At 41.1% G+C, this 23,554-nt stretch overlaps 1 protein-coding gene across 2 annotated transcripts in view; it reads right to left on the reverse strand.

The window, feature by feature from the left end:
• Window positions 1–22,100, reverse strand: part of AFF1 (AF4/FMR2 family member 1) — a 205,772-nt gene extending 183,672 nt beyond the window's left edge. For both annotated transcript variants that reach the window (XM_029235699.1, XM_029235700.1), the window contains exons 1-2: window positions 21,901–22,100; window positions 9,356–9,429 (exon numbers count right to left, since the gene is read on the reverse strand). In XM_029235699.1, coding sequence (XP_029091532.1) covers window positions 9,356–9,393 — 38 coding nt within the window. In that variant the 5' untranslated portion in view covers window positions 9,394–9,429; window positions 21,901–22,100. The remainder of the gene's footprint in view (window positions 1–9,355; window positions 9,430–21,900) is intronic.
• Between the last annotated feature and the right edge of the window lie 1,454 nt (window positions 22,101–23,554).

The raw sequence follows: 23,554 nt of genomic DNA on the forward strand, positions 1-23,554 counted from the left end.
CCATCCAGGGACGTGCTCCTCTCCAGCTGTGACCTCTGCTCCTTTCTCAAATCTTATAACTTGTTTGGAAGATACACTCAGAAGGTGATTACCAAACACTTGGGAAGTCAGTAAACACATTAGAATTTTTGGATGCCCAGCGCCTTACTGGTTTCACTAGGGTTACAAGGGGCATTCTCTGACCCCCCAGCTGTTTAAAATCTGGCTAAGCCTTGGACTGACTGCAACAAAGGAGCCAAGTGAAAAAAACAGCAAAAGAGAGATATGCTTGATGGGGAGTTGGGGACACAAGGAAGGGAGTTTACTTGAAGGTGGACCTTCAGCTGCAGGGTTGCATTTAAAGAGCAGTTTCCAAGTCTTGGTTCCATAAATTGCCAGGTTATTAGTGCTAATAATAGTATTTTAATAGTGTTGCTTTCAACATAAACATTGATCATAAAATGTTCAAATACTATAATTTTGGTTAAGGGTTTTGATCCAATGCAAAGCCTTCTACTACATAAATAAAAGGAATACTAACTTTAAATGTAAGCCTGAAAGCAATAACCTTTGGACTTCTGTGCAAAGTTCTAAGAATTTCCTTAAAAACTGACCTCTTTCTGCATTGCATGGGAGTAAGGGAGTTTTTCTCTTGATGCTGGGTGGGAAAAGGAACAGAGGAGGGGTCTAAGCCCTCAGTCTCCCCAGAGAAACAGGGCTCAAAAATTCTGCCCTGTTCCTCCCTCTTGCAACAAAAATGTAGCTGAAGCCAGGGTACTTCAATTCTCAACCTAGCAGCAGTATCTGCGGGGCCACCCCAGGCGGAGCCATTTCTCCAGGATTTGCGAGTCAGGGCAAACCCAAGGTAACAGAGGCTGCCTCCCTGTAACCTTAACAAAGATCTTCTCCAGTGGGAGCAGTCAAAATTCAAATGAAGAGCAGCCCCACGCTCTCCACTAGGAAACCCTGTTTTCTTTTAATTAAAAAAAATGTAGAGGTCATCCCTCAGCTCTGCTTACAAGTAATGAGTCCAACAGCCCCCATTTATCACCCCTGGAGATTCTTTTACACTTTGATGTGAAAAGAGTCAGGGCCCATTGTGATGTCAACTACTCCAACAGCAGTCCTTTCACTTGCAAACGAAGCTTGGGCCCCCAGTAAGAACTGACTGTCAGAAAAAATTCATTGCCTTTCCTTCCAGTGATTTATCAGAGATGGGGGAAGAAGCTGGCTTTAAGACAACTTTGCAGAAAGGGTTCCCAGCACACCCCAACTGCATTCCCAGCCTCCACTGGTTCTTTCTGCCCCAAATGCCCCTTTCTCAGTGCTCGAGAAAGGCAACCTTCTCTCTTGAAGCCATCCCATCTGGGAGGACTTTCCTTCTCTCTCCTTCAAGCTTTCTTGGGGGCCTAACATTACTTACTGTTCCCCTGTTTCCTCCCTTAGGGCAACTCTCCAGAGCAAGGACGACACCAGCACCCTGGCTTGGCCATTAACAGACCCATAACCATCCCAATAATTAGGTCACAAGACACCCATTTCCCCATCTTTACCCGTCTCTTACATTAAAAGGAATTGAGAATTAAGGAAGTTTAAAAGGAAAGAGGATTTAAAGATTTCTTGACTCATCCAAGAATCTGAGGTGGTAGTCAAAAAGAGGAAGGTTCACAGCAGAACTAGGAAGATCTTTTTCAAGTAAACTTTAAAAATTAGAATATAACATGCACTCACACATGCATTTTCAAACAGTGACATACCCCTGTAAGCAGCACCCAGATCAAATCACAGAACAATACCAGCACTCTTGGACTATTAACTATTCTTAGCAAAAAGACTTATCTCAAATGTAACTGAGCTTTAGAGCTAACGTCCATTCTACAGGAAATACCTGGGATAGAACCACATGATTCTCAAGCTCAGCACTAGTGAGATTTGGAGCCAGAAAAGTGTTTGTGGTGGGGGCCATCCTGAGCACTGCAGGATGTTTAGCAGCATCCCTGGCCTCTACCCATGAGATTATGACAACTAAAAGTCTCTCAAGACATTGTCAAATGTACCCACCCCCCACCTCCAGGAGGTAAAAGTATTCCAGGTTGAGAACCACTGGTATATAAGAACAAAAACACATTAAGAGGAGCAGTCAGACAAATCCACAAAGTAGGACATACATTCAAACTTAGCTTCCTCAACCAGTCACTCCCCGCCCGCCCCCATCCCTGCCAAATAAGCAAGGTAAATGCTCTAGGTTAAGACTTAATTGACGAAACTTAACACAGTATACGCACTTTGATTTGGCTGAATTAGGATGTAAACAACTTGAATAGACATTTTAAAACACTCTGGATAGTTTGGAGATGGGTTAATTAATAGATGACTCTAAAATGTTAATATTATTAGGTATGAGATTGGTATGCAATTATATAGGAAAATGTCTCTTTTTTTAAGGAGATGCACATAAAGTATGCCAGAGTGAAAAAACAGATGTCTGGGATTTGCTTTAAAGCACTTCAGCAAAGAACAAAAGAAAAAGGATAGATTTTTCTTTTCAAGTGTGGCAAAATATTGAGAAATGTTAAATCTGGGGAATTCCCTCTACTTCTACTAATGTCTGAATATTTCTGTGATAAAATTTTTTCTTCTAAAGCGAAGAAAAAAGAGAGTGGGCAAGAAGTATGATAAAGTCTATACTAAATCAGTTTACATGCCCAGTCAGGGCCAATGTTAATTCTTTATTGCTGCTACAATGCACAAGATTTCTTTCTTTCTGTCTGTCTTTCCCTTGTGTCCCACCCTCCACTCCTGCCTTTCCTGCTTCCCAACCTCCCTCTCTCTCTCCCTTTAGACTGTCTTCCCCTTCACAAGAAGTCTTGGACCACCTCATGCTTTCAGTAGCTTTAATAAGATCTGTTCACTTAACAATATCTATTAACATCTTACCTATGTAAACACATACAATCTAACGTCTACCATTTAAAAATCATTTTAAAGCAACAAAAATGGGGGCATTCTGCATAACAGGTTAAGAAGAAGGCATCATCTGATGAAACAATCAGAACTTGCTGGTCAAAGGCAGAAATGAAATTGCACAGTGCCTTACATGTTAAATGTTATTTAGTAATTTAACAATTTCTCTCCAAAACAAACTAGTTGCCCCAGCATTCCCTTTAGTCTGATTCACACATTCAACTATTAATTTCTCCAGGCTTTTTCTTTCTCCAGTACAATGAGGCAGATTACTATCTAATCTGACCACATTACAGGGTTATCATGAGGTACAGAAAACAAGATTCAGATTCTGAAATAATGTCCTCCAGGCTTCTGAAAAAGAGGAAACTGGAACTGAAATGCTCTTCTTTCTAAACCTGTTCCACAGATTCCAGAGGAGGCTGACTGCTACAGCTTCAGAAGAAAAGGATTGTTATAACCGAAGCCCTCCAAAAAGAAAAGATTCTTCCCCAAATCAGGATAGTATAAAATCAGTATTCCTATAAAGACGGTATAATCCTAAACAATGTCAACACAATGTCCATCTTATCCAACACCATGGACCAAAGTGTCACCTAAAATGATATAATGCCAACTGCTTGGACTAGTAGCCATTCTATTGAAGGCACTGAAAAAATATTAATTCATTCTCCTCCAACTCACAGCATTAGTAGAATTCAGGGCTAAAGACAAAGAGAGAAAACGTACACAAATGAACTTGAAACCGACCTTGGGCACACTGACTTATGAATTTAGAATAATCTTTTTTTTTTTTAATTTATTTTATTTATTTATTTTTGGCAAAATTGGGTCTTTGTTACTGTGACCGGGCTTTCTCTAGCTGTGGTGAGTGGGGGCTATTCTTCATTGTGGTGCGCAGGCTTCTCATTGCGGTGGCCTCCCTTGTTGCAGAGCATGGGCTCCAGGCGCCCGGGCTTCAGGAGTTGTGGCTCACGGGCTCCGGAGCACAGGCTCAGTAGTTGTGGCGCACAGGCTTAGTTGCTCTGCGGCATGTGGGATCTTCCCAGACCAGGACTCAAACCCACGTCCCCTGCATTGGCAGGCGGATTCTTAACCACTGCGCCACCAGGGAAGCCCATGAACTTAGCACAATCTTAAGATGACTCTAAACGTTAATCTACCTTACAAGAAAGCAATTCCACCCCTTAGTAGCTACCCAAAAGAATGAAAACATAGGTGTTTGATGACCTCTACAATCCCTGCGTGTGATTTAAGACAATCCCATAGCCAATATTAAATGTAAAATAGGCCAGAGAAAAACTTGTAAGTGTATCCACATGCCCCACAAATAAACACACTCTTGTGTTTTGTTTTTCTTAAAGGTCTATTTCCTCTATCACTCTCCTTCCTATGTATACTATTCCTGGAATAGCTCACAAAGGAATCCCTTCCATCCAGAGAGTTGCCTCCAAACAAAGCCTTTCTCCTTTGAGGTAGAATTGAGGAAGGTACCGACTCTCCTGAAACCCAACACTATACCATCCTCACCAGAGCGATAGAATTAATAATGTATCAAGGACTTATGATTTACCAGGAACTGTGATAAGCACTTTATATACATTATTCTCTGTATCCCCATTTTAATGAGGCTTTAAAAGTTGAGCAATTTGTCCAAGTAACCAACGTATCAGAGATCTAAACACAAGCTGTGGCCCTGGAGTTCCACACTCAAGCCCAATATATCACCCATGCAGTAACAGGTCAATTGGATTTTACTGGTAAATTTACTCAATACTTCTACAGTTGAGTCTTTCCCCCCTACCCCCCCCACCCCAAAATTTAACTATCCATTTGGGAAATAACTAATTCTGAAAAAGATTTCCTCAGGTCTGGGATGAGTCTGAAATCAAACTCATCTAAAGCCACCAAACTGAATGACTCATCTTAAAACTACATATGACAATGACACATACTTCACACTTAGGAACCATTTTCTAAAATAAAGGGAAACAATGCATTCTATATAAGAAACATCATTGCACTTGTAAATCAGGCCTAAAACACTTGCTTGGGAAATACAGGAAATTTCACAATTCCAGGTGTGGATTATTTACAATGCCCAGGCCAATCACTGTTCCAGGAAAACACGGCCTACAGCCATTAATCTCTCTCCTGAGCGTCCGGAAGTCAGGCCCCTGATTTACTTACACAAAGAAAATCTGTCTATATAATAGGTGTTAATCAGCTTAACACCTTGTAGCCTCCTCACTAATTGAGGACTCTCCTCAATTAGGAGAGTTAAACATTATTTCAGACTCTCCTGGGGAAGTAGAGCATCCACGACTACAGCATTATGATTCAGGGTTCACAGAATGCAATCCTTCAAATCTTCACCCAAACTGAAAAGCATATCAGCAAATCTCCTAATGCATACAGAAGGGTAAGAAGGGGAACATGGTAGTGACACCATAAAAAGGCATGTTCTCTCTTTCAAGAAGGAAAAAGAAAAGTAATTACAAACTCCAGGAAAAATAAAAATACCATCCAAAGATGAAGGAATTTAAAACGTGGCATGAATCTGAACAACTTACTCAGCTAAAGAGTTAATCTGTCCTGATCAATATGAAATTTCTCAAGTGGTACTTGGGTTGACTTTGAACCCATAGAGGAGAAATGAACTTCCCAATCAAAATAATGTAAATAATGCTTATTGGTTTTTCAGCTTTTATTATCAATTCAAAGACAAAGCTTGCAAGGGCACAGAAGCTTATAAAATAAAATGTACTATCAATCTGGACAATTTAAAACAAAAAGCAGAGCTAACAAGTTGGAGGGTAGAGGAGAGAGAAGTGGAAAAATAGTAAGGATAATTATACTATCGTATTAGACTATGAAAAGTTGATGGAAATTTTTTTAAATTTAATATTGATTATATAATTAATATGGTACATTAATTTAAAATACCTTATTATAAAGACATATAAATGTTAAAGATATTCAAGTTTATAAAATAAAAGAAAATAACATAAACATCAGAACTAAATAGACAACGTAAAAGAATATACTATATGATTATTTTTAAATAAAAATCAAAAGCAGGCAAAACAAATCCATGGTGTTAGAAGTCAGAATAGTGGCAGGCTTTGAGGGAGACAGCAGCTGAAAGGGGACAGGAGGGACTTCTGGAGAGCTGGTATTGCTGTTGCTTGATCGGTTACACAAGTGTGTTCACTTTGTGAAAATGCACCGAACTGTACTAATAATGTCTGCCCTTCTCAGTTTGTTATACTCCAATGACAATTTTTAGAAAGAACAAAACGGGGAGGGGAAGGAAGGTGAGGGGAAATTTAAGTAAATCAGATTCAATAATGTCTAATGCTGATAAATTTGGAAGCCAGGGAATAAGCCTATTATTTACAAGAACTAAAACAAATATTGTCTTTACACATGACATTAATATTCTGTCCATGCTTATGACTTCTGATAGCCCTAAGCAAACTAAGGATTCACACGCAGACTTCTATTTAGTTTGAGCAATTAGAGCTGCCTGCTCAATACACATCTGTTTCCTTTAAAATATATTCTAGTCCTGGACCAGTTCCACATGAATTTGATTTTTTTTTTTTTTTGACTACTAAAAGATTAAACTGCCATGACTAAACATTTAAATAAGTGAGCTATTTGGTATATATTAAAAATAGAGCTCCAGGGGCTTCCCTGGTGGCGCAGTGGTTGAGAATCTGCCTGCCAATGCAGGGGACACGGGTTCGAGCCCTGGTCTGGGAAGATCCCACATGCCGCGGAGCAACTAGGCCCGTGAGCCACAATTACTGAGCCTGCGCATCTGGAGCCTGTGCTCTGCAACAAGAGAGGCCGCGACAGTGAGAGGCCCACGCACCGCGATGAAGAGTGGCCCCCACTAGCCACAGCTAGAGAAAGCTCTCACACAGAAACGAAGACCCAACACAGCCAAAAATAAATAAATAAGTAAACTTATTAAAAAAAAAAAATAGAGCTCCATTTAGGATTTCCCCTAGCTTATCACTTGTGCTGGGTGTTAAAATTAAAAAGGACCACATCAGGGAGGTAAGGAGCTGAAAAGGTAAATGTAACAAATAATAAAAACAGCTCTGTAATTGCTAGAATGTTACTACAAAGGGCAGTTACCTATCCTAACTTAATAATTAGCAACAATAGAAAACATATATAAATAATAAGACTACAAAATATCTTTTTTAAATTGTCACTGATGATGTTGTTAACTATAATTGATTCTCCTACCAGAAATTACCCTGGATGCAGCGTCAATAACCAGAAATAGTTGAAAAATCATACCTCCAAAAAATCTTAGAATTGAATTTTAAAATTGCTTCACTCCGTAAATTTTCATTAATCTAATATTTAGATACCTTTGTAAAAAGACCCAGTTTTAATGTTTTATCAAATTCAAATCTAATTGATTAATGCAAAGGGACCCCAATCAAATGCCAACAACTTTTCTAGAAAATGACTAATGACTCCAGAGTACACGTGGAAATGTAATCAGATGTGAATAGCTATAAAAATTCTAAAAATGAAAAGTAATGACAAAGAATCTGCCTGAATATTAAGACCTATAAAAATACACTGAAATAGTATAGCACCATTGCCAGAAGAGGCAATCAATGGAACAAAAGAGTCTAATAATAGACTCAACAATCTGATGGAATTTGGACACAGCACTCAAATCAGTAAAGATAGATGATTTAATAAATTATGTTGTAACAACTGACTAGTCTTTTGCTTAAAAAAAAAAAAAGGCTCCCTAACATCCCCAGACTTTTTTCATTTCTTATTAAAATGGAAATTTACAACACACACTTTACACTAACTTTAATTACAGATGGATCAAAATGCTAAAAAGTCAAAGATCTAAGATGGGTTGCAAGTTAAGAAGGTGAAGCAGCTAACTCAGTGTGTGAATCCAGCTGTGTGGGAATTGTAGTGAACTAGAAAGCATCGTGCTTCCCCAACTTTTTTTTTTTTTTTTTTTTTTAACATCAAGTCTCTCTGGGGCAAGCTGACAAAGCAGATATCTGCAGGAGGAAATCAGGTGGGAGTTCGGGAGTTCTGGAGTTCTGGTTGGGGAGAGCAACATCTTGGCACACCTGAAAAGTACTAATGGCACACCACTTAGGAAGTTTTGAATTAGAAAACTCATGACTTCTCAAAAAGAGGGAGTAGCTATTCAATTCCATCTGAATGTTGCTATATTGCAATGCAAACCCAATGTTGTTAAGTTTTTTAAGAGAGGATGGAAGTCTAGATCATTATGTAAAAATCATTGGTAGATATATTTTTTTAGAACACTGTGAGAGGCCAAAGAAAACCCATCTGTTGACCAGATCTGCCCCATAGGCCACCAGCTTACAAGTTCTGATTAAATGCAAAAAATGAAACCTTTCAAGTGCCAGCAGAGAACACATGACATTATTTTCTCAGTCTTGGAGTAGGAAAGACCTTTCTAAGCACAATCAAAACCAGAATCCATAAAGAAGACATTTAACTACATAAAAATTTAAAACTTATGTGAAACCAAACATTATGAATAAGCCTAAAAAAACGGATGATAACAGCTTCCCCTCTGGCTCTAGCAGAATGTGGACTGTTGCAGCCTGGGTCACCTCTGTGGGGGAGGAGAGTGTACCAAGTTTAACAACAGGACCAACAGGACCACCTGGAGTACAGGAAGAATTTCCTAAATGAACCAGAAAGGAGGAGGAAGTAGGAAAGCATCAGAATGTTCCAGAATTACAGTCACCATCATCTATTACTCAAGAAATATTAATTAATTTGAGTCTCCATGTCTCATACCTTCATATATATGTATCTGAGCATCTAATAGTATAAATAAAAACTGATCAGTGATATTAAGAATTCCTTCTGAATAGCAAATGGGTTATTCTTTATAACTGCTTCAGAATATAAATATGCTCCCCTCAACCAACCCTGGACATGTACTATATGCAAGAACTATATATACAGAGTTGGAGGGAGAGATGTGAAAGTCATAAAATGTAACTGACAGAATTCCCTCTTTCAAGGCTCTCATAAGGTGGATTTCATCATGATATCTGTTTCAGTACAAGCTGAATAGGTGTACATTTTCCCAGATCAGTGTAATCTGGACCAGTACCTTGAACAGAGAATTAAGATGCTGATCTAACATCACAACCACATGTTAAAGAAATGAGTTGAGAGTACTAGATTTAAAGAAAACATGTAGCCAGTCTAATAGGTTTGACTTCATGTAGAGAAAACAGAAATTTTCACACATTTTCCTGCACCAGAGAGTCATAAGTCACAAAAATAAAAAGGACCAAACTTATTCTTTGAACAATAGATTATAAAATTAAGTATCACATCCTTGCATCATGGATTTCATGGTTACCTGTTGCCACTGCTGTTGACTCTCTCGGTAAATGCCATTGCTGCCAGTCAGTGGAAAGCGACGAGTCTATTCATCTGAAAGAGACACAGCAGCCTGTGAACATTAGCCTGTAAGCAACCTCATAGGTACACCTGACCTGTAAGAAATCTTATTGGACACAGAATTCAACGTTCCCATTCGAATAAGAGAATGGCTCTTCACCAACTCTCAAGTTGCGTGAACAAACCAGCCAGCATATATCAAAGGCCAAATGCACTTTTGGCCAAATGTACTTTTAATTTTAAGGCTGCTACTCAAAGCAATTTCAGCCAGGAAAAAATGTGCACAAGTTTATCATGAGAAGGAAGAAAGGAAATAACATTTCCCCAGTGTCTACTTTGTGCCAAGCATTGTGTTAAGCCCTTTAAAAATGACATTTCATGTAAACATTACAATACATTTGCAAGGTGTAAGTGTACTGTAATGTTTACATGAAATGTAACATTAGTATTGCATACTAATTAGTATTGCATACTAATACACCATATACCAAATACCCCATTTTATATATAAGAAAACTGAAACTCAGTTTTAAGTAAGTTGCCTAAGGTAATAGGTTGTGTCAACAACCTCACTAGAGTCAAAAGGGAAAATGGTGAAAGAGTATGGACAAGAAAGAAAATTAATAGTTGATCTTCACATAAGAATTCAACACTAAATAAAAAAGTGGGCCCAGTTTAAGAGCCAATCTTGAGATTTTACTTCCACTCATAAAAGGTACTTAACCCCCAAAGCAATTCTGGAGCATTCTCTCAAAACAGTACTAGTTTTAAAAAGTTGTTATCCAACCTGGGCAGATGGCCTTGGTACTACCTTGTGTATCTCTAGAAACAACCTCTCTCTCTATGGTTAACACTATCAACAGCTGTTTCCTTTTCCCTTTCTTGTATGTATTTGTAAATTTACTGCTCTTATCCTAACTTGCTTTAAATAGTTTCTATTTTTTCAAACATCCTTAAGGCAGAGGGTATGTTACCAAATTATCTTAGTACCAATTTAACAAACTATTTGATGCAAATGGAAACATGATGTTAAATTTGTAACAATTTTAGCTTGTCTGCTACTTTAAGAGGCTTTTTGCCTAAGGCTGAAGAAACGCTGAATAGAGTCCTTCAGCTCTACTCTGCCTCTTGATAAGGTCTTTTATCTCCCCCTCCATGAAATTAAAATTGCTGACTTGCTGACTACAATGTTTCATATTAGTAGATACCACTTGTCACTCTATCTCCTCCCCCAAAAGAATGTAACACAGATGCTACAAATATTCTAATTAAACTCACACTAGTAGAGCTCAAATTTTCAGGGTCAAACATGCTTTGGAGTAGGCCACTCCTTCAACTGGCTATAGTGGCCCTAGGCAAGTTTCCTAAATTCTCCAACTCAAATCCCAATCACCTCCCTCACTCTCCCCCCTTACTCTCTCACTTTCCCCCCTTACTCTCTCACTTTCCCTCTCTCAAACACATGATTTTTAAAATTATTATTAATTTATTTTATTTTTGGCTGCATTGGGTCTTTGTTGCTGCTGGCGGGCTTTTCTCTAGTTGTGGCAAGCGGGGGCTGCTCTTCATTATGATCCGCAGGCTTCTCATTGCTTGTCAGGGAGCACGGGCTCTAGGGGCTCGGGCTTCAGCAGTTGTGGCGCACAGGCTCTAGAGCGCAGGCTCAGTAGTTGTGGCTCACGGGCTAGTTGCTCCACAGCATATGGGATCTTCCCGGACCAGGGCTCAAACCCGTGTCCCCTGCATTCGCAGGCGGATTAACCACTGTGCCATGAGGGAAGCCCATCAAACACACGCTTTTTTTTTGTTGGGGGGTGTGCACACTGCGCAGCTTGCAGGATGCTAGTTCCCTGACCAGGGACTGAACCTGTACCCTCAGCAGTGAAAGTGCAGAGTCCTAACCACTGGACCACTGGGGAAGTCCCTCAAACACATACTTCTGTTTCTCCTTCTTCCTCTGTCTTTCTCTACCCTCCTTTCCCTCCCCCTTCCCCCACCTCCCCTCTCTCTCTCTTTCTCTCTCAACATGCAGGGCTGGCCCACAGCAAATTATCAATAAAATAGTAGGCATTTGCTTTGGCATTAATCTTCTTAACACTGTAAAGCCTTCTCAAGAGTCCATGATGGCAGTCCCCAACACAGCCCTCCCAGTGAGGAGGGCCCACCTGCTTGCGGCCCAACAGCACCCATCCCAGGGCGGATTGGTGGAGAAAGGAGGGCAGCAAGGGAGGGGGCAGGGGGGCTGTTGAGGGATGTCGACCTGACAGCGTGGTCCTGAGTTCCCTTGTTTGTTCATTTACTCACTGAGCCAACAAATATTTCCTGGGTATCTACTGTAAGAATAAGAGAGTGAAGGAAATAGGCACTTGCCATGCTGAGTTGACAAACTACAGGAGGTAAGCAAAGATGAAACATAATATATAGATGTTAGACTTTAAAAGGAGAAAAACAAAGTGAACAGTGTAGCGCACCAGAGAGGAAAGGAGGTAAGGTGTTACAATTTTATATAGAGTGGTCAGAGAAGGAAACATTTGAGCAAAGGCTTAAAGGAAGTGAGGAGCAAACCAGGCAGAGCTGTAGTAAAAGATGGTCTAGCACTCTGGGTGATAATGATGTGTCAATGCTCATGTTCCTCAATTGTAACAAATGTACCACCCTAGTAGGAGACAGTTGATTATGGGGGAAGCTAGGGGTGGGGATGGGGACAGGGAAGTCTATGGGAAATCTCTATACCTTCCACTCAATTTTGCTGTGAACTTAACTGCTATAAATAAAGCAAGCAAGCAAGCAAGCCAGCCAGCCTGTTTTTTAAAAAATGGTCCTAGGGGAGCTTCCCTGGTGGCGCAGTGGTTGAGAGTCCACCTGCCGATGCAGGGGACACGGGTTCGTGCCCCGGTCAGGGAAGATCCCACATGCCGCGGAGCGGCTGGGCCCGTGAGCCATGGCCGCTGCGCCTGCGCGTCCGGAGCCTGTGCTCCGCAACGGGAGAGGCCACAACAGTGAGAGGCCAGTGTACCACAAAAAAAAAAAAAATTAATTTTTTTAAAAAAATTAAAAATGGTCCTAGGAACTGACAAGTCCAAGACTGAAGGAGTCAGCTGAATCCCAGGCTCTCACTACTGGTTTCTTGGTGAGTGAAGTACAAAGTGCAAGAGACATATTCTCTGAGGCATCTGGCCCCTGGGCACAGCCAGGGACTTGTGTGTACAATTCAAATTCATAACCTTGTATGGTGGCTCAATCCGTTCCACAGAGGCAAGGGTAAGGAGGCTATATCACCAGATTATTGACTCTTACGTCTCACAGGAAAGACCAAATTCAGCCTATGAAAGTCTGCTTAGATGCTGATGTATGTATGATTTGCACAGCTGTACAGAGTAGCCACACAACTCAGATATAAGGTTAGTTAGGTTAGAATGGAGGCCTACTGTAGTCAGGAAGTTATAACCCTAAACTACTGCTAAGAAAGGCAATTAGTATATGCTTCAGTTAATGTCTCCTTTGAAAATCTTTCTTAAAAAGTCACATTTGTACAAGAAGGTTTGTGCAATAAAATGTTGTTTATAATAGCAAAAAAAAAAAGTGGTAACAACCTAATACATATAAACACAGAAATGGTAAATAAATTATGGCACATGAGACACAATGAAACATCAAAAAGAATAGGTTTATCCAAACAAGATGCTGAACAAAATGTACAATGTGAGCCAATTTGTTTGAAAAGAAAATGCTTTCCTTTTATATTTATGCATAATACACACCCATAACACACACACACACAAACACACACACAGAACCAAACTGTTAATAGTGGCTTCTCTGGAAAGGGGCACTTTCATCTTTTATTCTATATGCTATGAATCCTTTATTACCTGTGTAAACATTTTTTTTTCCTAAATATAAGGGTTGGGGGGGATGTACTGGCCCATAAATATTGAAATCAGAAGGTCTTCTTGAAGTTTTCATACATTTTTATATTATTCTCACCAGATTATAAAGACAAAGCAGAATAAAAAATGGGGGAGGGGGGCAGTTTAAAATCCTCCCGTTAAAAAAAAGCAGTTAAGATTCCAACTTGGCTCTATATTAAAAACAGAGTAGGGACTTCCCTGGTGGTCCAGTGGTTAAGACTCCACACTCCCAATGCAGGGGACCTGGGTTCAATCCCTGGTCAGGGAACTAGATCCCGCATGTCACAGTGAAGATCCCATGTGCTGCCACTAAAACCCGGCGCAGTCAAATAAATAAATAACATAACATAACATAGTGCTATACAGCAAAAAGAGAATAAGTTCAAGTGAGACAGGTGATCGCTTTGGGCAAATTAAGCCCTACCAGCCTCAGTGCTCCCATCTGTAAAATGGAAAACAGCCTATTTTACAGAGTTACTGAGAAGAGTGTTTTATAGATCTAGCTAAAATGCCCAGCACACTGACACATCATGGGCATTCAATACATAGCAGTTCTTATTTAAGTCAGCAATGTCTATCTTACTTTTTATGTAAGTGAAACAGACTATGCTGCATGTAGGACTGTACCTTGCCAGATCTATTTAAGTGACCCTTCATAGGCCTTCCAGCCTCTTGGCAATGCAAATTTATTCAGAAATAAAAATGTCATGTACATCAAACTACTTTTCTCCCCAAAATAGGTAAAACATTTCAAGTAAAAAAGAAATTTTTTTTAAGTTTTATAGACATTTACGCCATATACATATATAATTACAAGGAAACAAAGAGAGAGGAGGAATACAGAAAAATTATTCAGGATATTTTCAAATATTCTGTTCTAGGTCATTAAGTGCTCCCAAACTTAGCACATTCTGGGGAACCTACTCTCAGCAGTCTTTGTGACATGCTTGTTTAAAGGCCTGCTTTGCAACCTACTAGGTATATAACCTCAAGAAAATCACTGTTCTCCCCCAAGGTCTCAGCCTTCTCATCAGTAATATGGGGCTTCCTGGGGTTGTTGTAGGGTTAAATAAAATGGGTGTAATGTTTTTAGCACAATGCCAAGCTCATGGTGAGCACTCAATAAATGGTTGTAGTAGTTGTTCCGGTTATCTTTCTGCCAACCAAAGCACATGCTAGGGACAATCCATACATTAGAGAAGCTCTTCAACTGGACAAACAGCGCTAAGCAGGTCTCAAAGCCCCATGACCATGACCCAGTTTCCAAAGGAGAATATTAGGAAAATAACTGTCCAGAGACCAGAGGATGTCTGGACTGGTCAGTAGTCCCTGGTCAGATCTCCTTCCCCTTTTCCACACATACCCTCCAGGAATAACAGTCTCTTGGTAATTGGCAACATGTCATGGGTGAGTCATGGGTCATATACTGTTTTCATCTGAATTCTCCAGAACTCTACCCCAAGTACCCCACAATCTCCCAGGGCCCCAAACTGACCTGAGCACCTACAATTCCTTTAGCTCTCCAGTGCCACATGAAGCCCACATGCCTAGAAATTCATAATGGAACATGATTTCCCCAACTATCTCTTCTCCACTTCAAATCCTTGTTCTAGGGGGCTCTGGTGCTGCCCCCAGACTCAAGTACACATCCCACACCTTGTCAGCTCCCTCCCATCATTCAGGTCTCAGCTCAAATGATAAATTCTCAAAGAGGTCTCCCCTGAATACAGTAGCTAATGTAGCGCTGCTGTGCCCTCCTGCCAACCCATGCTCTATTCCATTATACTCTATACGGATTCAGAATGTGCCTAGCTGCAAGTAACAAGTGCTTAATTAATAGAGGTTTCTACTTCTCCTATAGCAAGTCTAGAGGAGGGTGGCTACTGGTATAATTTTAGCTGTTCAGTGAGGCCATCAGGAATTCTGGCTCGCCATATTTAGCACGCTGTCTTTATGTTTGTTATTTCATGGTACAAAAAGGTTGCTGCCATAACCAGACGGCTTTTCAACATGCAAGGCAGGTAGAAGATGAGAGGAGGAAGGTGTGGCTATGTCAGCCACATCTCTCCCCTTTTGTCAGGAGAGGAATCCTTCCCCAAACCTATCTAAAAACCAGAACTAGGTCACGTGGCCTCCTCCAGCTGCAGGTAAATCAGGATACAAATTGTTGTCACTGGCTGAGAACAAACATGATCTACTGCCTAAGGCTGGGCACAATGTAATCCCACACACAATCAAGGTTCTCTTAGCAACAAAAAAATGGGAATGAGCACTGGGGAAGAAAAGAACAGTGTTGGCCACACTTATCTTTTCATAGTACTTACCACTATCTGAAATTAACTTATGCTAAGTAAATAAATATGTTAATGTTTATATCTCCTCCACAGAATGCAAGCTCTATGCCCAGCTTTACATATATATACTCAGAGCCTATATTTTAAAATAAGTGACTGTCAACTTTCTCACAGTAGGCAGGTATTATAGATACTGGAATATAGTAAGGGTAGTCTAGGTTATGCTATAGTGGCAAATTAACCCCCAAATTTCAGTGGCTTGATAGCACAAAAACTTATTTCCTGATTATTCTTTATGTCCATTGCATATTGTGGGGGGGAAGGGGAGGGGTGTAAGAAGGAGGCAGGGAGTTTTCTCCACACTGAGAAACCTAAACTGGAAAAAAGCCAAGTTGGAAGCTCCACTATCTCAAAATGTGGCTGCAGGGTTTACTACAGTAAAAAAATAGAGGTGGAGGGTCTCATAAGAGCCACTTAAATGCTTCAGTCCAGGAATATATGTTACTCCCATAGACATCCCACTGGACAGAATTAGTCACATGATTCTGTATAACTTAAGGAGGCGGAGACACATGGGAGAGCACATGAATGTTGGTAGTAAATATTTAAGCCTAATTCCCCATGGAATGGTAAGATTATCATACAATGCATCATCGCCATTTTAGAACTTAGACCCATTAAAGAAGTTTCTTGGAATGAACTCAAAGTTAGGGATACTCAGTAAAGCAATTATTTCATCTTATAAGGCAATACTTACCATTAAAAAAAAAATGTTTTTCCTTCAGGAGTAATAATAGGAAATATTTATGTAGCACTTATTATGTTCTGCTTCAAGCACTTGCCAAGTCTTATTACCTTTAATCTACCCAACTACCCAGTAAGGTAGATACTACAGTATTGTTAACTCCATTGTATAAGGGAATGGAAAAGTATTGGGAGCCAACTCTCCATGGGTCATTTCTGCATATTGTACAAGCAGAGGCACCAACTGCTTTTGTTCCATACAATCTTTAAAGATGCTTGTATAGAGAACAGCTTTGAAAAATATAATGTCTCCTTCTAGAGCAAAGGGTGGCAGGTTTACTATCCAGTATAATCAAGATAATGTCTCCCTCTGGAACAAAGGGCAGTCATGCTTACTGTCCATTATAAAAGATTAGGATTCCCTAAGATCAGGATTTCTCTCCTTAATATAATCCACTGTGTTTGCAGGTAACGTCTGACTCTCTCCACATCTCCCTTCTTTGGAAACTGGGGCTTAGGGAACCAGTATAAGAAAATGGTGATACTCTGGCCACAGCTATTATTATGAATAATAAACCCATTCCCAAGAGTCCATGAAACTGTGGCAGGTTAGCTTGCTACCTTGAAAGCAGGGTAAAATCTCAGAGCCTTAACAGTTCTTGACCAGAAGTTAAGTAATTTGCCTAAGGTCTGACAGCTAGTAGGTGGCATATCCAAGATTCAAGCCCAAGCTGTCTGGCTTAGAAACCATGCTTTTAAATTCTCTGCTATACTGCAGTAGTCCTCAAAGTGTAATTCCAGAACTAGAAGCATCAATATCACCTGTAAATATGTTACAAGTGTAAATTCTCGGGCATTACCCCAGACCTACTGAATCAGAAACTTGGGGATTGGGGGAGGAAAAGACACATCTGTGTCTTAAAAGCCTTCCAGGAGATTCTGATGCTTACTATAAGTTTGAAAAACACTGCCATATGCATATATTCTGCATATATTCACTGTATCTATAAGATAGAACAAAATGGTATGAGTATATCCTGATTTACATAGGGATGTGAACTGACCTTTCATAACCTGAATAATAGATTTGAAGCACTAAGGGAGATGGCTCCTAAGCCCTTGCATTTAATTTTTAGGAAGGTAGGGATCTTTATTTGGTGCAAATAAATACCACATGTCTGTTTAATACGTCTGCATATTCTCCTTTGGAGTCACAAACATATGTCCATAATGCTAAATGAAAATACCTGTTTTATTCCCATAATGATTAGAAAGAATTACTTAGCCAAGGAGAAACACTATTTATATTTGAGAGTCAAGCTGTAATTCCTGAAAAACAGGAAACCACATATCAACACAGCCAACACAGTGTACCACAGTAGAAAGGGCAGCAGGCTTTGAGTCACAGAGTCAAGTCACTTAACTTCTTCAACTCAAATTTCCTGATTTTAAAATGGAGAATGAACTCCAACTTCAGAGTTGCAATTAGGCCTAAATGATATGTCATGTGAAAGCCGTTGGTAAACAGCTTTTGTGCTACGTGGATGTAAACTCCACCTGCATGGGCTCTTTCTCTGTCTTGATCTCGTGTTATCAGTTTCTCCAAAGCTTAGAGTACTGTCTGGCACTAGAAGATGCTCGATACTTATGAGGTATTGGGAATGAACATGAGGTATTACATTAATGATGTAATTGATTCCTCTGGGCTCCACTTGTCACAATAATCTCAGTCTTTTAATAGGAAAAAGTCACTTGAACAAGAAATCCTTAGTCATGTTTTAAATGGGGCAGATAATTTAAGAAAATCAGCTGATTTTCGTCCCCTGGAGAACACTACTGAAGGAGTTCTGTCCTAAGGCATAAGACAGAAACTCCTATTAGCAACCCTCACGGCCTTAGGAGCCTCATGGTTTCACATCTACGACAATCTCTTGTGCTCTTGTAAACAGTCAGGAATAAAGGATGTGCACCTACAAAGAACTAAATATTCCACGTTTACTTCTTCACTGTGGTAGAATTTTAATAAATAGATTACAGGGTTTATGTAATCTCTTTTAATGAAATCTAATATTAAATCAGCAAATATTAAATAAGCTACTATTGTGTATAAAAAGAGACTGCTACAAAACCATTGTCAAATATCATTTGAGAACAGAAATCATTGTTGAATTTATAATTTAATGAAAAAATATAATTTATTTACAAAACTTTATGTATGGTAAATGCAGTTCCTTAATTTGTACTCTCTCCAACATACCTTCTCGATCTCCTGAAAAATTAGTTAACTCTTGTCCTAAAATAGGGGAACTTTGGGCTTTTAGCTTCAACAGACAAATCTAAGATAGCAAATGAATTCAAGTTGAAGGACAGCTTTCAGTGTAGAGCTGCAATAGTAAGGAGAATATCCCAGCTATGTTGCTATACCTTAAGGGACATCTGTAGAGTGTATTGTCCCCTGTGTATGTCTTATAATAATTCAGATATTTATATATAAATTAGCTCTACCTTTTAACAAGTAGCACAGTCTATCTCAAGATTTGGAATTTTAACAGTCAACTAACTTCATAAAGGATTATGCAAATTTGTTTGATGAAAGAGCACAAATTACAGAGTTGAACGTGAAACTCCTTTCGTTTGCTTCTTTAAAAATATGGGGCTTCCCTGGTGGTGCAGTGGTTAAGAATCCACCTGCCAATGCAGGGGACAAAGGTTCGATCCCTGGTCCAGGAAGATCCCACATGCTGCAGAGCAACTAAGCCCGTGCACCACTACTACTGAGCCTGTACTCTAGAGCCCACAAGCCACAACTACTGAGACTACTGAAGTCTGTGCGCCTAGAGCCCGTGCTCTGCAACAAGAGAAACCACCGCAATGAGAAGCCCGTGCACCCCAATAAAGAGTAGCCCCTGTTCGCCACAACTAGAGAAAGCCCGCATGCAGCAATGAAGACCCAATGCAGCCAAAAATAAATAAATAAATATTTTTTTAAATATGGAAAACAAGTTTGCCTTCCCTAAGCTTTTTTTTTACCCATCTTTTCAACTCCCAAGGCAATATAACTTCAACTAAACAATCACATGGCTACAGTGATTTATAGAGGTACCTAATAAAGATGCAACTCATATATTTACATATATATACCTTAATCGAACAATACTCTTCCAATGTAATCCAAAACCAAATTAAGCAAGTATCTCAGTCAATAAAAAAGTTACTTTTAGCTCCACCAAGTCCTTTCAAAATTCAGTGAAACCAAAAGGAAACAGAAGAGAAAGCCAGTTTTGACATAGTCTAACTACTTACTGTCTCATAACCCCACAATGAAACAGTGACTTCTGGTAGCAAAAAATGCATGCATATTCTGCATCTTGTAGGAGCAAGCAATGTTGAAAATCACCTGGGCTTTACACTTGCCATAAATTCTCAGCCTCTTGATGATTTTTGTATTCTAAATTAATACACTTGAGTCTTAACACATTTTGAGTCTTCAAAATCGTATCTTTATTAAATTGAAGAGTTAAGCAAATGCCAAAGACACTACAGAAATTCAATTGCTACAGTGAATGAATAAGACGTATAAACTCTGATATAACAGTTCATTTTCTTCCTGCAAGTGGGAAGCAAAGAGTCCACAGTAACACACCTTTAAGTTCCACATCCCTAGCCTCATCATCACTGTCAGTTCTATTTAGAAAAAGAAAAGAAGGGGGGGTGGGGGGAGGAAGTCCCCAATATCTAAATTCATTTTTTTTCAAAGACTTGTATCCCACTCTTCAATACCTCTTTGTCTTAAAGTGACCAAATTTGTCCCAAATCATTTCCCTGGTTCCCTTTCCTAAATTAGCTGAATTCAAATTAGTTTTTTATCTATTCTACTTTCTCTCCTAGTCTCCTTTCATTCTCGTGGGTCGTTATCCTTTAGTTCTCTCCATTCCTCTTCTACATATTTATCTTCAAATAAAATACTTTCAGACACTGGCAAGAGACACCACCTTTAAATGAAAACAGGCAAACCATCCAGAATTTTCAACTCTCCTGTGAATTTATTTCCAGAATATCCACTCAAGGAACCCTCGCCACTAAAGATGAAAGGCAAGCTAAGGAAATACATTAGACAGAGGAAGTAAACATCGAAACAGGGCATGCCTAGGTATTCTTAAGCCTCTAAGCAGAACTAGACTCCCGAGTCCAAAGGTCTTTCTTTTTCGTGACTTCTATGCCCTCGCGGAGTCTGACAACGCGTTGGTCCGGGAGGGGTGTCCCACCACCGCCCGTTCCTTCTACCACCTCTGCATGACCTTGCTCTGAAATAATCTTGCACAAGCAAAATCCCCCAAATTCTCAGGCTGGTCCCTTGCCTGAGGTTTCTGTGCCTCAATTACTGAGCTCTTCTCACCTTCCAACCGTCTCAGGGAACACTGGGTCTTCGCCTTAATGTACAGTTTCGCCTTTAAAGTTTTATATCTGTCTGGTTTCTTGATGGTATGTCATCCCTCATCCCCCATCCCCATCCCCGCCTCCAACAGGCACCAAGAGGGTTAAGATTACCCCATCCCACCCTTAAAAAAACAAAACTTCGTCTGTAAGGCCTTCCCCACCCCCACTTCAGCTCCCAACAGAGATGAGCTCCCGAAAGATTCGGACACACCTCCACCTCCAAAGCCAAGGGTCTTCCTGGGACAATTTGCACAACAATACGGGGTCTGTGTGTGTAAACTCTTATAAGACTAACCTAGGAGGAAAATATCAAGACCCTTGAAGGTCCCTCGCAGCTTCATTAACGATACTCCCAACACATTATAGGAAAGTATGATTCCTATAACCCTCCAATTCCTCTCCTTCCTAATTCGCCGACCCCGGCGCTCGCACAGTCGGAGGGCTAGCGTGCGCCAGTCGGAGGATCAAAAACCAAGAAAAAATTACCGTCAAGGGAAATTAACCAGTTCCATGTTCTGCAGACGCCGTCTCCCTGTGTGCCAGGAGCAAGCCTCAGAAGGTGCCTCCAACTTTTCTCCTCCCTCTCTAGAGTGCGGACCACCGACGCACGCTTCCACCTCAATCACAATTTGATGAGATTGGAACCACCAATCTGTCTCTACTAGACGTAGGGGGGAGGGGGGACTATGACGGGAGGGATGGGAACTCGTAATAGAGGAGAGAAAAGCCCCGCTTTTACCCCCCCTGAGAAACTTCTGGGACTCTTCTATTACGCAACCTCAGGACCAGGTTCCAAAATCCGAACATCTATCGGCAAGACGCGGGGCTCACGGGCCAACGTTTGATTTTGGGGAGGAGGATGGGTCCCTTCCTGTGTTCCCCTCCCCAGTTTTTCTAGACGCTACCTGCCGGGATTTGTAAGGACGGTGCGAGCTCTGCGTCTCCTTCGCCCGTTCTACCCTAAGGTTCCCACTGGAAAAGCGGGAACACCAGCGACTTGAGCCAGCGTGCTGGGAAGCCGGCAGCGAGGCGGCAGAGCCTGGGCTTCCCAGAAGTCAGCGACCGCGGCGTTCTGGCCAGGATGACCCCCAGCCCGAGGGGCGCAGGGTTCCGCTTACCTTCCAGACCTTTAGTCCTCCAGTCTCGGGTCGTGCGCCCTCGCCGCCTCCGCCCGCCCCTGACCTGTTGCCGTGGGGAAGGCGCGCAGGTGTGGGGAGCACAGGGCGCTCAGCGTCGGCTAGCGCTGGACCCGGCTCCCAGCCGCGGAGGCGAGAACGCAGCTGTGCCAGCGACGCGCGCAGGCGGCGGCCGAGTGCGCAGAAGCTGCGCGCTCGCCCGCTCGCTCGCTCGCTGGCTGGCAACCTCTGTGCGCCGGCGGCCCAGGAACGCCCAGGAAGCGAAGCCACGCCCCCCAGGAGGTCACGCCCCACCCCGCGCTCCCCGGCCCCGCCCGCCCCACGCCCTCTAGCTGGCGCCACCCAGATGGAGAGGAACTGCTCGGCCCTCCCCCCGGGACCAGTGGGAGGATCTAGGGCGAGCAGCCTCTCAGGATGGAATAATGCAGTGACCGCACCGGCAGCATGGGTGACCCTCCCCCCGGCTGGTGTGGGACACAAGTACCCTTTCGCTTTACAGCGGGATTAAGCTTAGGGTCAAGTTCTGACTAAAGTGTCAAGGAGTCTTTTTGCAGTCTCTTACACAATTGAAACATTCTGTATCCTTTAAAGGAGATAATAACTAACATCTGGAGAGCGTTTTACGGTTTATAAAGGGCTTTTCACACACAGGCCCGTCTCATCTTCGTAACAGCCTTATAAAACAGACACATTATTGCTGCCGTTTCCCAAATAATGAAACCGAAGAGCTGAAAATAAGTATTGTGCCCAATGTCACAAGCTCAAAAGTGGCACGAGAAACCAGGTCTCCAGAATCCAGCCTCCCGGTTCTTGCCCTTCAGCAGCCCAACCCCAGAAAATTCTTCTGGGTATTGGGGCTTTGTCAAATAGATCCAAAAGCTTATGTCTAGTTGCTACCCGATCCCTTCTTTGAACATACCAAGGAAAGCATCACGCTGAGTTCTTTGCATCATCTCACCTTCCTCCCTGAAAGAGATGCAGGAAGATTGTATCAAATGGACCAGACAGGCTTCTTTCCAATATCTTAATGGTTTAAATGACTGAAATTATTTGGATGAAGAAAATCATCTTATTCATATGCAATATAATGTAAATGTAAATTAATATAATGTATGAAAATATCCCCCTTCCGTGCCCTCTCTGTTCTCCCCTCCTTTGTTGTTGTTGTTGCTTTGTCCCTCGTGTCCCTCATTGTCAACATGAACAGTATTTGAAAACCTAAGTGATAGATACTTGCATTTCCAAATTAAACTCTGGGCTGCTTGACTTAATTTCCCATGGACTGCCTTCCAAAATATAACTCTTCTCCCTACTCCCTATGCTCCCATGATGATATTGATTCGATTTACCTTAACAGCGAAAATAATTAAGTTACCCCTGATGAGATCTAGTGTGCCTCTAGATGAAAGCTTTGGAGGTCTTCCCTGGGCAGGGTGGGACAGCAGTCACTCCTGACAGATGCGAGTTTGTGCACTTCTTAAATGTTTCTAACAGAGATTGATATCTATTTTAATCATAACAAATATTTTAACCTTTTTGTTATGGAATTAATATATTTCACTGTAAAATATATATAAGCCTGGTCATAATTTATAATCTGAAGGTTTTTACCAATCTAAAACTTTTTCCTTTGTTG

This window comes from Monodon monoceros, unplaced genomic scaffold (genome assembly GCF_005190385.1).
Source record: "Monodon monoceros isolate NGI ecotype Baffin Bay Population unplaced genomic scaffold, NGI_Narwhal_1 Super_Scaffold_20, whole genome shotgun sequence".
NCBI lineage: Eukaryota > Metazoa > Chordata > Mammalia > Artiodactyla > Monodontidae > Monodon > Monodon monoceros.